The sequence below is a fragment of the Heloderma suspectum genome, chromosome 2 (assembly GCF_057233095.1).
Source record: "Heloderma suspectum isolate Gila_16-S chromosome 2, 16-S_ref, whole genome shotgun sequence".
Classification (NCBI taxonomy): Eukaryota; Metazoa; Chordata; class Lepidosauria; order Squamata; family Helodermatidae; genus Heloderma; species Heloderma suspectum.
The window spans coordinates 347156638-347171013 of record NC_139459.1 but is presented as its reverse complement, the minus strand read 5'-3'; the positions used below and the strand labels follow the sequence as shown (position 1 = coordinate 347171013).

Sequence of the window (14376 nt, the reverse complement as noted above, 5' to 3'; positions counted from 1 at the left end):
CGGAGTGGAGCCGGCCGGCCAGGATTCCGGGGGGGAGGGGAGGAATGGAGCGCCTCCCCCCCCGGCGAGGATTCCGGGGGGAGGGACGGAACGCCTCCCCCCCAACCATAAACATAATCCGTGAAAGGTAAGTGATTTTCGTACATCCGTACTTTTTTATGTCTTTTGCATACAGAAGAGAGCATTTTCTGTGGGATTCATAGCTGTTTTCTTTAACCTAGCTATTTAAATTGTTTTGTAGTATGTTGCTTTTTAATATTTAAATTGTACTATTAATGGCTTTGTGTTTTAAGATTTTATTTTTATTTTGGAAGAAGGGGGGGGGTGGTAGTGGTGGTGGTGATGATGACGATAATAATAATAGCCACAACCTTTCTGAGAGGGCTGTGTATGCTGGATGTATTTCAATTCACTTGTTTGTTTTTGTTTTAAAAAAGACTGTGTATGATAATGAACTAAGGAGACAATTATAAGCCATTGGGAAAAAGAAGGTCAAAAATATCCAGTGAACATAAATTGGAGCGCAAATATGAGAAGGGCAGCTGGTCACAAACCTACTGTTAGGCAGAGTCAAGCGGCTGTCTTAGGCAGCTGATTTTGTGCTGTGAAAGAACAGTGCCCTGGCAGCTATTTACGGAAAGGGCCATAGCTCAGTGTGATAGAGCACATGCCGGCATCTATCTCCAGATAGAGCTAGGAAAGAATCCTGCCTGAAACCCCGCAGAGCCGCTGCCAGTCAGTGTTAAGGATGTGAGAACTCCCTTGTGCCCACCGCAAGGGCCCAGTGAGCTGTCTGGGAACTTCCTGCAGCTCCTCGATGTGGGCGGCCATTTTTGCGCCAGATGGGCCTTGCATGGAGGCGTGGGCGGCTGCAGGGGTGTCTCCGCTGCCCCTACGACCACTGTATGGGCGGGGAGAGGATAGGTGCTCCTTTCTTCTCCCCCCATCCCTGCTACAGCAGCAGCGGCAGCGAGGGACAGGCTGGTCGTTTTATGTAAGTTTAAGAGACTTATGTAAAACAGCTATCCTGTCCTTCTCTGCTACTGTAGCGGGGGGCGGGGAGAAGAGGATAGGCGCCTCTTCTTCCCTCCGCCCCCACCTGCTACAGCAGTGGCGGCAAGGGACACGCTGGCTGTTTCCCATAAGGCTTTTACACTTACTAAAAAAAAACAAAAAACGGGGGTGGAAGGTGCGGCGGCGACGGCAGGGGTGGTGCAGTGGCAGAAGGTGCGGTGGCGGGGCGGCGGCGGAAGGGGCATGGCGGTGGTGGCGGGGGCGGCAGGTGCAGTGGCGGGGGGCGGCAGGTGTGGCGGCGGTAGCGTGGCAGCGGCGGTGGGGCAGTGGCACGGCAGCGGGGGCGGCGGCAGGGCGGCGGCGCGTTGCTGCGATGGGGGCGGTGCGGTGGTAGGGATGGACGAAAGTCACTTACCTGATCCTGAAGCTTGCTTCGCAGTGGGGGGGAGGTGCTCCGTCCCTCCCCCCGAAATTCTGGGCGGGGGGGAGCGCCCCGCCTCTCTGGCTGCAAAAGTTCTGCTCCTGCCGGGACGCAAATGGCAGTGGCCGTAGCCACCTCCATTTGCGTCCCTGGCCTGCAGTCAGCCGTGATAGGCTACGTAAATGTTTACGTAGCCTATCACGCCTAGATTTAAAAAAAACACCATGATAAGCTACGTAAATGTTTATGTAGCCTATCACGGCTGACTTTGGGAAAAAAAAAAAAAAGCCCATGGGCGCCGCCATTTGCGTACGCGCTTTTTTTTTTCTCTCTCCCAAAGTCAGCCGTGATAGGCTACATAAACATTTACGTAGCTTATCATGGTGTTTTTTTTAAATCTAGGCGTGATAGGCTACGTAAACCTTTGCGTAGCCTATCACGTTTGCTGTTGTTGTTGTTTACTTGGAAATGGCGGTGGCAGCAGCCGGTCGGTAGATTGGCCGCTGCTGAGAGCCGCCGCCGGGAGGGACATTCGCCAAAGGTAAGTCCCATCCCGGGGGGGTGGCGGACCATTTCTCCACCAATTTCGGGGGCCCGAATCGGCCTCCCGGAGATTCGTGGAGAAATTCTCTGACATCCCTACCTGACTGGGACAGGGAATCCATCAGGGCCCCCTGCCTGCAACCCCCAGACTGCGCCCGCCGAGCCACTGTCCTTGCTTGCCTCCGCTCGCCCCCGCATTATGCCTCTAATATTGTGCCTATTAAGCTTTCCCGGCCCCCAAACTGCACATATTTAAATATGAGCATTTTCAAAACTCCCCTATTCGCACAGAAAAAAAGGTGGCAAAATGGCGGGTGCTCACCAGACAGGATCACAGTGAGCCCGGGAGGGCATGAGCGGGTGCAAGCGCGGGTGAAGGGGGAGCATAAGCAGGGGTGGTGCTTCAGCGGGCATCCAGGGAACCTGAGCTAGGGTGTGCTCACACATCTTTGCTCTGAGCCGCCATGGCCACTTGGGACTCCAGTGACAACGATGGATCTAGGAGTATAGCGAAACGATGAACCTGATCTTTCAGAGGGAGCGCAACCCCATATAGAACAAGCAATGAGCCTATCTCCTGGACTTGGGAATTGCTCACCTAAAGGGCTTCCATCCTGGCTGGATTCAGTTTCAGATTACTGGCCCTCATCCAGCCCATTACTGAGTCTAGGCGCTGATCCAAGACTTGCACAGCCTCTCCTGATTCAGATGTTATAGGGAGATAGAGCTGTGTGTCATCAGCGTACTGATATCACTTGGTTCCAAATCCCCTAATGACCACTCCCAGTGGCTTCATATACATGTTAAACAACATCGGGGACAAGATGGCACCCTGCAAAACTCTGCTCAATTGCCAAGAGGCCAAGGATGGTCACCCAATGTTGCTGTCTGAAATCGGCCTTGTAGGTCGGACTGGCACCATTGTAGCACAGTGCCTCCAACACCCATCTCACGGAGTCGATCCAGGAGGATATCATGGTCAATGGTATCAAAAGTTGATGAGTGGTCAAGTAGAATTCACAGGGTTGCACTCCCCCTGCCCCTCTCTTGATAAAGGTCATCCATCAGGGTGACCAAGGCTCAGTCCTATAACCAGATCAAAGCCCAGACTGGAATGGGTCTAGATAATCAGTATCCTCCAAGAGTCCCTGCAGTTGTTCCACCATGACCCTCTCCAGTATTTTCCCTAAGAAAGGGGTATTTGCAACTAGGTGGTAGTTATCTAGTATAATTGGGGCCAGAGTGGTAGTCTTCAGGAGTGGCCGCACTACTGCCTCCTTAAGGATAACAGGGACCACGCCTTCCCACAGGGAAGCACTTACCACTTACTTAGCACTTAGCATTTACTCCCTGGACCCACCCAGTCATACCCCCTTGGCTAGCTTTTATTAGCCAGGAAGGGAAGGGGTCGGCCTTCTGTCCTCCAAGGAATCCAATGTGGCTTACATAGTCCTCCTCCTCTCCATTTAATCCTCTCAATGACCCTGTTAGGTAGGTTAGGCTGTGAGCCAGTGACTGGCCCAAATTCACCCAATGAGCTCCATGAAAGTGTGGGGGCTAGAACCCAGATCTCCCCAGTCCCAGTCCAACACTCAAACCACCATACCACACTCGCTCTCACTGTTGATGGCTTAATTTGTACATCTCTTCCCCCTCAAAAAAGGAGGGGAGGGAAATCATATGTTACTTGAGGTGCATAGTGGAAGGGGTGGATGCTTGCCTCCTCTTCAAGTGGTGGTGGTGGTGGAGGAAATGGAAGCAGTGACAGATTTTATTGTCTTGGGCTCCAAGATCACCACAGACGGTGACTGTAGCCATGAAATTAAAAGACACTTGCTCCTTGGGAGGAAAGCTATGGCAAACCTAGACAGCATAGTAAGAAGCAGAGACATCACCTTGCCGACAAAGGTTCGTATAATCAAAGCTATGGTTTTCCCAGTAGTAACATATGGCTGTGAGAGCTGGACTATAAGGAAGGCTGAGCACCGAAGAATTGATGCTTTCGAACTGTGGTGCTGGAGAAGACTCTTACGAGTCCCCTGGACTGCAAGGAGGTCAAATCAGTCCATCCTAAAGGAAATCAGCCCTGAGTGCTCATTGGAAGGACAGATACTGAAGCTGAAGCTCAAATATTTTGGCCACCTAATGCGAAGAGAAAACTCTGGAAAAGACCCTGATGCTGGGAAAGATTGAAGGCAAAAGGAGAAGGGGACAGCAGAGGATGAGATGGCTAGATAGCATCACCGATGCAATGAATATGGACTTGAGCACGCTCCGGGAGAGAGCGCAGGACAGGAAGGCCTGGCATGCTGTGGTCCATGGGGTCACGAAGAGTCGGACACGACTGAACGACTGAACAACAACAAGCATCTGAACCTGACACTGCACTGGTGTGGTAAATGTCAGTATTCTTTTGATCTTGCTTCAGTGTGTTTAATACATTCTCGCTATTTGAAGAAGTGTGTGTCATTGGGCCTCCTGCCAAGATGCACCATTGCCAGGAATAAAAGGGCCCTTAATGAATGTGTGTCTTGAGAAGGTACACAGGTTAGTATATCTCTCTGTGGAGCACATTTGGTAACATAGTCTTTTGTTTTTGTTATTTTGAGACTCCATATCTTGACTCTTTTCGTGGGGAAAAAGTAGGGAAAGTGGACAATTGCAGACAGCTGCTATAAAGCTTAGGATTGAGGGCTTTTGTGGAGTTAGGGTTTGCCTCTCCCCTCCCCACTCTTCCGCCACTAAAATAGATTACACACTACTTTTGAGGGGAAAGTCATAACTGGAGAACATTAGGCCCAGACCACAGTGATTTCAGAAATTCAATACCAACCAACCAGGCTAGAATAATGATGTAGGGATGTACGAAAGTCACTTACCTTCTCGAAGGGTGACATTCACGGTGGGGGGGAGGCGCTCTGTCCCTCCCCCCAAAATTATCTCCGGACGGCTCCGCTCCACGGAGATTCCATGGAGCCACTGGCCGGGGCCGCCTGCAGCCAGACATCCGGCCACTGGGCAGCCTGCAGGGACACAAATGGCGGCGGCCATAGCCACCGCCATTTGCGTCCCTGTATTTTGCCACCATAGGCTATGTAAATATTTAATATATTAAATATTTACATAGCCTATCACGGAAAAAAAAGGAAAAAACAGCGGATGCAAATGGCGGCGGCTACGGCTGCCGCCATTTGCGTTCCCTATTTTTTGCCGTTTTAGCCTACATAAATATTTACGTAGGTTATTATGGCAAAAAAAGGGAACACAAATGGCAGCCGCCATAGCCGCCACCATTTGCGTCCGCTGTTTTTTTCTCTTTTTTTTTGCTGTGATAGGCTACGTAAATACTTACGTAGCCTATCATGGCCTCCACAGGGACGCAAATGGCGTCCCTGCGTTAGCTGTGATGGGCTATGTAATTATTTACGTAGCCCACCATGGCTATCATGAAGAAGCAAATGGCAGCCGCAGACGCGGCCGCCATTTGCAAAGCAGCGCGAACGGCAACAGGCAATTGCTCCGTTTCACGTGCCTTTCGTGGGGTGGGGGGGGCGGGGGGCTTCGTTCTGCCATGGATTTTGGGGGGCTGAATGCCCTGGCATTTGGCCTCACCGAGATCCGTGGCGGAATTCTCTGACATCCCTATAATGATTTCACAAACCTACATAGCCTAATAGCTTATCTATATGCTGATGTCACTAAAGGCAAAATGCCCATAGAATGATGACAGTTTTCCTGGGACTGGATGGATAGACGATCCTACCATTCAGTGAACCCTTCTCTCAGCCCCTTTTGAAACAATCTGTGAACAAACACTGAAATGGGAGCTCCCATTCAGTTCTGACAAAACTCTTCATGAAACTCCCCCCACCTCAAATGGAGGCTCAGATATTTAAAACATCTCCCCCCTGGCCCGAGGTGATATGAATGTTCTATCTATGGTGTTTCACATGTGCTAGGGATGATAATCTGTACTCGCTCATTCACACATGCATCCCTCTGTGATTTTGCAAGCCCACCTTTTTTTAAACACTTACCAGACTCTCCTGGCTTCTTTCCCTTTCAGCTATTTTCTGACACAAAAATGTATTTCTCCATGTCTCCAAAGGCTTCAGCAGAGCCTTAACTGTTTCCTGCATGAATGGAAAATGCACTTACTGTTGTAAGAGGTTAGCCCATGTGACATCTATCAGTGATTTTCTTGGAAAACCATGGACTTCATTTAAATTATTTCTGTATTTCTGTATTTGTTAGTTTATTCATTTATTTATAAAAGCATTTTTATACCATTTTTAGAGCCAACAAGGGCCCCAATACAGTTCATATACAATAACAAAACATCATCATGAAACAAAAATAAAAGCTAAAGACTTAAAATGAAACATTCTAAAATCCATGGGGAATAAGAGCATTTTCACTGCCTGCCTAAATGCCATCAGGAACAGGGCTAGTCTCACCACTTGTACGAGGGAATTCCTTCACAGAGGGGCTGCCACAGAAAAGGCCCTGTCTCATATTCCCACAGACCAAACCCATTTTAGTGGTAGGACATGTAACAAGGCCTCCAAAGATCATTTTAATCTACAACCATCCCAAGGAAAATCCCACTCCCCAATCCTGTTATAATTTCTGTACCAATTGACAGAAATTGTCAATTGTCTTCAGACACAGGTAGGAAGAAAGCCAGACTATGAAGCACATGGTCTTCGATGTCTATATCCTAATGCCCAGAGTATGGGAAACAAACAGAACGAACTTGAACTCTTAATACAGGAGGGAAATTATGACTTGATAGGTATAACTGAGACTTGGTGGGATGACTCTCATGACTGGAATACAGCAGTTGAAGGATATAACTTGTTCAAAAAGAACAGGAGGAACAGAAAGGGAGGCGGGGTTGCACTGTATGTGAAAAATACATATCTCTGCACAGAAATACAGGAGGAGGAGCTTGGTAGCCCCATCGAGAGCATCTGGGTTGAAATAAATGGAGCAAAGAATAAAAGGAACCTGGTGGTCGGAGTCTACTACCGGCCACCCAATCAAGGAGAAGACAAGGATGAAACTTTTGAAAAGCAAATAGCCAATGTTTTAAGGAAGCATGATGTAGTAGTAATGGGGGACTTCAATTTCCCCGATATTTGTTGGGAGACAAATTCTGCAAAACATGGCCCCTCCAGGAAATTCCTGACTTGTGTGGCGGATAACTTCCTCCTACAGAAAGTAGAGGAAGGAACTAGAGGATCGGCTATCCTTGACTTGATCCTAACCAACAGAGATGACTTAGTGGATAAAGTAGCAGTTACAGGAACTCTGGGGGAAAGCGACCATGTTGTACTTGAGTTCTTGGTTCTAAGGGAAGCAAAAGCCGAGTGTACTCAAACGCGTACCCTGGATTTTAGGAAAGCTGATTTTAATAAACTCAGAACAATGATCAGTAAGGTCCCATGGCAAGCAATGCTAGCGAGAAAAGGAGTCCAAGATGGGTGGGAACTTTTAAAAAAGGAAATTCTCAATGCACAATCACAAACAATTCCAACAAGAAGAAAAGGTGGAAGACAACAGAAGAAGCCAATGTGGCTTCACAAAAAGCTTAGGGATGACCTGAAAACAAAAAAGGACACATATAGGAAGTGGAAAGAAGGCCAAGTAACAAAGGAAGAGTACAGGCAGGTAGCACAGAATTGCAGGGATGGCGTCAGGAAGGCTAAAGCGGAGAACGAGGTGAGGTTAGCGAGGGATGCTAAAAACAACAAAAAGGCTTTCTTCAGCTACGTGCATAGTAAAAGGCAGAGGAAAGAAATGGTTGTTCAGCTATTAAATAAGGATGGCAAAATGATAACAGAGGACAAAGAAAAGGCAGAGGTGCTCAATTCCTACTTTGGCTCAGTCTTCTCCCAAAAGAGGGTCTATGACCCCACTGGCAAAGGCGAAGTACAGGCTGAAGGGGCAGGATTGCAGCTTGAGATCGACAGGCATATGGTCAAGGAACACCTCATTACTTTGAATGAGTTCAAATCTCCAGGGCCAGATGAACTGCATCCTAGAGTCATAAAGGAACTGGCAGAAGAACTCTCAGAACCGCTGTCTATTCTCTTTGAGAAATCATGGAGGACCGGGGAAGTGCCAGATGACTGGAGGAGGGCTAACGTTGTCCCTATCTTCAAAAAGGGTAAAAAGGAGGAACCTGGGAACTACAGACCAGTCAGTCTGACATCAATCCCTGGGAAAATTCTGGAGCAGATCATAAAGCAATCCATCTGGAAGCACCTTGACAACAATGCCGTGATTACTCGAAGCCAACATGGATTTGTCAAAAACAAGTCCTGCCAGACAAATCTGATCTCATTTTTTGATCAAGTCACCTCCCTTGTAGACCGTGGGAATGCTGTAGACATCATATACCTCGACTTCAGCAAAGCTTTCGACAAAGTGCCCCATGATATCCTGATGAGCAAACTAGCTCGAAGTGGGCTAGATGAAACAACGATCCGGTGGATCCACAGTTGGCTACAGAATCGGACTCAAAGAGTGCTTATCAATGGGACCTTCTCAAGCTGGGGAGAGGTAACGAGTGGGGTACCGCAGGGCTCAGTCCTGGGCCCAGTGCTCTTCAACATTTTTATTAATGACTTGGAGGAGGAGGTGCAGGGAATGCTGATCAAATTTGCAGATGACACAAAATTGGGAGGGATAGCTAATACTTTGGAAGACAGAAACAGAATTCAAAGTGATCTGGATAGACTGGAGTGCTGGGCAGAAAACAACAGAATGGCATTTAATAGGGACAAATGCCAAGTTCTGCACCTAGGAAAAAGAAACCAAATGCACAGTTACAAGATGGGGGATACGTGGCTCAACCACACTACGAGCGAGAAGGATCTTGGAATTGTCGTCGATCACAAGCTGAATATGAGCCAACAATGTGATGTGGCTGCAAAAAAGGCAAATGCTATTTTGGGCTGCATTCATAGAAGCATCGCTTCCAAATCCCGGGAAGTACTAGTTCCCCTCTACTCAGCACTGGTTAGGCCTCATCTGGAGTACTGTGTCCAGTTCTGGGCACCACACTTTAAGAAGGATGCAGACAAGCTGGAGAGGGTTCAAAGGAGGGCAACAAAGATGATCAGGGGACTGGAAACAAAGCCCTATGAAGAGAGACTGAAAGAACTGGGCATGTTTAGCCTTGAGAAGAGAAGACTGAGGGGAGATATGATAGCACTCTTCAAGTACTTGAAAGGTTGTCACAGAGAAGAAGGCCAGGATCTCTTCTTGATCATCCCAGAGTGCAGGACACGGAATAATGGGCTCAAGTTACAGGAAGCCAGATTCCGACTGAACATCAGGAAAAACTTCCTGAGTGTCAGAGCAATACGGCAATGGAACCAATTACCTGGGGAGGTGGTGGGCTCTCCCACACTGGAGGCCTTCAAGACGAGGCTGGACAGCCATTTGTCAGGGATGCTCTGACTTGGATTCCTGCATTGAGCAGGGGGTTGGACTCGATGGCCTTGTAGGCCCCTTCCAACCCTACTATTCTATGATTCTATGATTCTATGACTGCAGCAGGGGGAGGAAAGGATCAATTCCCTGCCCTGCACACCTTGGTCCTGATGAAAATCAAGGGGCCCCATTACTGCTATTAATGGAAAAACAAAAATACTTTTTTTAAAAAAAGAAGTGTAAACTTAAAAAAAAATCCCAAAGGCTGGGATGAATCGAACTTAAGCCTAGAGAAATTCTTAAAGTTTAAGATGAACCAAATTTAAGACTGGAAAAATGAGAACCTGAGAGAACCTGAAATTGACAGAATTGTCCATACCTAGACATTGCTCCTTTAAAAATATACTGAAAATTATGCACCCAATGTGTGTGTGTGTGGGGGGGGCACTGCTTAAGAAACGCTTAAAAATGAGTGGGAATGGAACAATTCTGTGAAGAACCATGATATTTAATCAACCAAAATCTGTTTGATCAATTAAAAGAGTGTCCCCAGTTAAAGAGGCATAAGATTGTTAGGCTACAACTCTTTACTTATTTAACTAGGAGTAAGTCCCTTAGAATTCAGAGGGACTAACTTCTAAATAGTCATGTGTATGATTGTTCTGTTAATCATGTATTATTTTGAATATAACTGCAAGACACTCACCATTTGCCTACTCGTGTGTGGGCTAACGTGTGAACATGCTTACACAGTTTTTGCAATCAGAAACTCTGAAAAGACTGGGTTTGCTGTCACAGGAACTCTGAAAGCACATTCAGCTGAACGCACTTACAAGGACCTTTTCAGACCTTCATGCCTAAGCCACTGAGGTCTCCATCGAAGCAGGATGTGTGGGGACACTTGCAGGCAGGGCTTAGATGCGTGCCCATGTCTGACTCTACACTCTGGCCCCGTCACACAGGAGGTGCTCCTTTCTACACAGTTGCCTGATGTAACATTTGCATGCTGTTAGCATGAGTGACTGAAAAACTGTGTCCACAAAGTGAAGCTTGGCAAAAGCAAACTTTACTTGGTTTCAAATGGTGCACACAAACGCTAAATAGAACAGAACTTTTATATACATCAAGAAGGCCAGGTTTAGAAGCAAACCTTCTCTGGCTGCATCTCACTGGTAGACAATGTTCTCTGCATATATCCAGTGGAGTTAGAACGCTACGAACAAATCAATCCATTTGTGAAACTTTTTCTCTTGCAATTGCTATTTCAACACATGCATCATCTAAAAGTAAAGAATGCTTTTCTCTTTAGGGCTATGGTTTTATTCATATGCATATGCATGCCAGTGGAAAGGACTGATGAGTTGATTAGAACTCATATGATTGCTCAGCTATGGCTTATTTTCCTTTATTTTATTTTTTTTAATCAACTGAAGCCTTGGTTGTGTAAAATGACAGGGCACAGATTTGGGGAAAAGAAGTACTTGCATTCTGAGAGACATCGCAAAAACTCTAATGGCAGAGCATCTACACTGAAACTTCCAGAAAAGGAAAACAATGTTAATTTCCTACCTTGTACTCCTGGGCAGCTTCCTCTATAGGAACCACATTATGACCCTTGTGCTCCTTTGCTTTGTCACATACCAAACAGATGGGGGCTTCATCGTTCTTGCAGAAGAGTCGGAGGGGTTCCTGGTGCTTTTCACACAGCCTGCTCTTCCCCTCTTCTTTTTTCCCTTCTGGGAGTTTCTTGACAAGATCTACCAAATTTGCCAGTTGCTTGTTTGGCTTGAAGTTCCTCTGCTGAAAAGTTGCTCTACACTGTGGGCAGGAAGCCCCTATGCCTGATTCCCCCCAGAACTGCGTGATACAGGCTCGGCAGAAACAGCCCAGGCAGATGGGACAAGTCATTTCATCAAAGAACTCCTTGATGGGGGCCCCAGACGCCATGGCCACCTCTCCCAGAAGCATAATATGATTGTAGTTTCCTTTCCTATTTCAAACAATGACTGTGTATTTCCTTTGTGGAACTGTGTCAGTTTGGGGAGGATCCTCAGTCAGCTGAAATCAACAACAACAAAAATTATTTGCTGGTTTTCAGATTTATTTCCAACTGCTCTTCAGAACATCTTTTCAAACCAAATAGTCACCGGTTGGTTTACAAACAACAAAAACAACAGAAACATTTAAAATGTATATAATTGTTGTATAGGGAGTAGGAATGCCTGCAAGACTCAGCAGGCCTCAAACACAACTGTTCTTTAATTCAGCACAGGCAGATTTGCAGAACTTAGCAGAAGCTCCCCCTGCTGTTGCTACTCCCAACTCTGCAGATGCTGCCAAGTCTCAAAAATAAGAACTAAGCCACAGTACCCTCCCCGCCCCCTTAGCTACATAGTCTTTCAACCAACGAGGCGGTACCCTTTCACAGCACGGTCTCTGCACTCGACTAGTAGGTGTAGATTGCTCAGAGGACTTTCTTTTAGTACCTGCCGTAGGTAAGGAAGGAGTATTTCTCCCATCATTTAGTGGTTGTGGTGCTTCAATCGGCAGTGAAAGAAATACATCAGTCCAGAGGTAGCTTCAGCAGCTACCTCTGCCAATGACAACCCACTCTGGCCAGAACGCTTTCTCAACTGGTCAACATGGCGATGCCACACTGATCCATCAGCATGCTGGACCTTGCATGACACAGGCCCAGTGACCTCAGTGATAGAGGAAGGGACCCACCTCCATAGTTCCTAGCAAATGCCTGATCTTGCGGGGCAATGAATGGAGAGGAGGAGCTGAGAAGGCAGCACCCAGAGCTTGCTCCCGTTTGCTTTGTAAGTCTTCAGCTAAATCTGGGTGGAGACGGTCAAGGCAAGTTTTTAGATGCCACCCCATAAGAAACTCTTCAGGACTGGCTCCTGTTGTTGCACAGGGAGTAACAGGCTGAGCAACAAGAAACCCGGCAAGGCGTGCTGGCCAGTCTCCTCCCACAATGCACTTCAGGTCACCTTTTGTTGCCTGCATCATCCGTTCAGCTTGGCCATTTGCTCGGGGATGACGAGGTGCAATGGTGACAGCCGGAATAAGGTTCTTGTCCACAAATGTTCTAAATTCAGCAGATGTAAAAGCAGTCCCATTGTCTCAAACTATAGTATCAGGCAATCCATGGGTTGCAAATAAATGGTGCCATGCTGTGATTGCTACAGTGGCTGTTTGTGATGGTAATAAGGCTACTTCAAGTCACTTGGAGTAAGAATCTACCACAACCGAGAAGGTTTTTCCTTGAAATGGTCCTGCGAAATCAACATGGATTCTTGACCAAGGTTTCTTGGTCACTTCTCACGGACAGAGAGGTGCCCTTGTTGGATTGTGCCTAGTGGCTTGGCAAGTACTGCACTCACTTACAGTTTTTTCAATATCTGAGTCAATACCAGGCCACCAGACATAGCTCCTGGCCAACGCTTTCATGCAAATGCTCCCTGGATGAGCTATATGCAGTGTGATAAGGGTTTGATGACCCTTATCTAGAATAACAACAAGCAGTCATCCCTTATGGGCAAACATCTCCTGCTGATGGCATTTGAATGGCTTAAATTCCGCTGGCAGTTCCTCATCTAGCCATCCCCTCCATGCCCAGTTTAAAACAGGAGCCAGTACAGGATCTCGAGCAGTCAGCCTGGCAATTTGATCAGCCTGAAGAGGTGGCTTAGGAAGGGTTTCTAGCATCAAGACTTCCAGCGGCAGAGGAGGTACAACAAAATCTGGAATTTGAAGTGGTACCTGACTCAATCCATCAGCATTAGCTATTGCCTTCCCTGGCTTGTAGACAAGTGTATAATCATAAGCATGGAGCAGAATGATCCAGCACTGCATCCGAAGTGATAGTATGCAGGGAGTAGGCTTATCAGGAAAGGAAATTCCTAAAAGAGGCTTGTGGTCCATGCTTATTTCAAAAGCATGGCCATAGAGATAGTTGTGGAACTTTTTGACTCCTGCAATAACAGCCAAGGCTTCTCTGTCAATTTGTGCACAGTTCCTTTCAGTGGATGACATAGTCCTTGAATAAATAGCTATTGGTGCCTCTGTACCATCTGGAAATTTGTGGCTTAGCACAGCACCAACCCCATAAGAAGAAACATCAGTAGTAAGGTTTAGTGGCTTTTTTCATCATAATGTATAAACACAGAATTTGAACTCAACAAGTGTTTGACATTATGGAAAGCATTCTCAGGCTGGCCTGTCCATTTCCATGGAACTCCTTTTCCCAGCAAGCGATGCAGTGGCTCAGCAATGGTAGCCTTTTGTGGAAGAAACACATGGTAGAAATTGAGAAGACCCAAGAAGGCTTGAAGTTCCTGCTTTGTTTTTGGAGCAGGTGCATGGTGAGTTGCACGTATTTTGTTTTCAGTAGGGTAAATGCCAGAAGCATCAATCCGATAGCCCAAAAATGTTATGCTGGAGGCTCCAATTTCACATATCCCCTTTTTTACATGAATGCCAGATGTGTCAAAATGATGTAGGACTTCTTGATGTCATTCAGCAAGTCCTTCTTCTGTTGATCCCATGAGCAGGACATCATCAAAATAAAGTACAAGACCTGGAATTCCAGAAAATAGGGTTTCTATGAATTGTTGGAACAGTCCAGAGGCCACAGAAATTCTGAATTGCAGACGCTTTATTTGGAATGCCCCTCGATGAGTGGTTATTGTTTGGGCATCTGCTGTAGCATCATCAATGACCCACTGCTGATATGCTTGGGTCAGATCAAGCATTGCAAAGACCTTCCCTCCACCAAGAATAGCGAGGAGTTGATTGACAGCAGGCAGTGGATATGGATGCTGCTTAAGTGCCTTATTCACAGTGCACTTGTAATCCCCATACAGTCTCACCTTCCCCTTAGGTTTTAATGCTGCCACAATGGGTGTAGCCCACTGGGTCTGTGTAACTGGTTCTAGCACACCTTGTTT

General features: G+C 46.9%; 1 protein-coding gene across 1 annotated transcript in view; it reads right to left on the bottom strand.

The window, feature by feature from the left end:
• LOC146355397 (zinc finger protein RFP-like) overlaps window positions 1-11479 on the bottom strand; it is a 30438-nt gene extending 18959 nt beyond the window's left edge. The window contains exons 1-2 of the mRNA XM_084830571.1: window positions 10991-11479; window positions 6016-6111 (exon numbers count right to left, since the gene is read on the bottom strand). Of these exons, the coding sequence (XP_084686697.1) occupies window positions 6016-6111; window positions 10991-11389 (495 nt within the window). The 5' untranslated portion in view covers window positions 11390-11479. The remainder of the gene's footprint in view (window positions 1-6015; window positions 6112-10990) is intronic.
• Between the last annotated feature and the right edge of the window lie 2897 nt (window positions 11480-14376).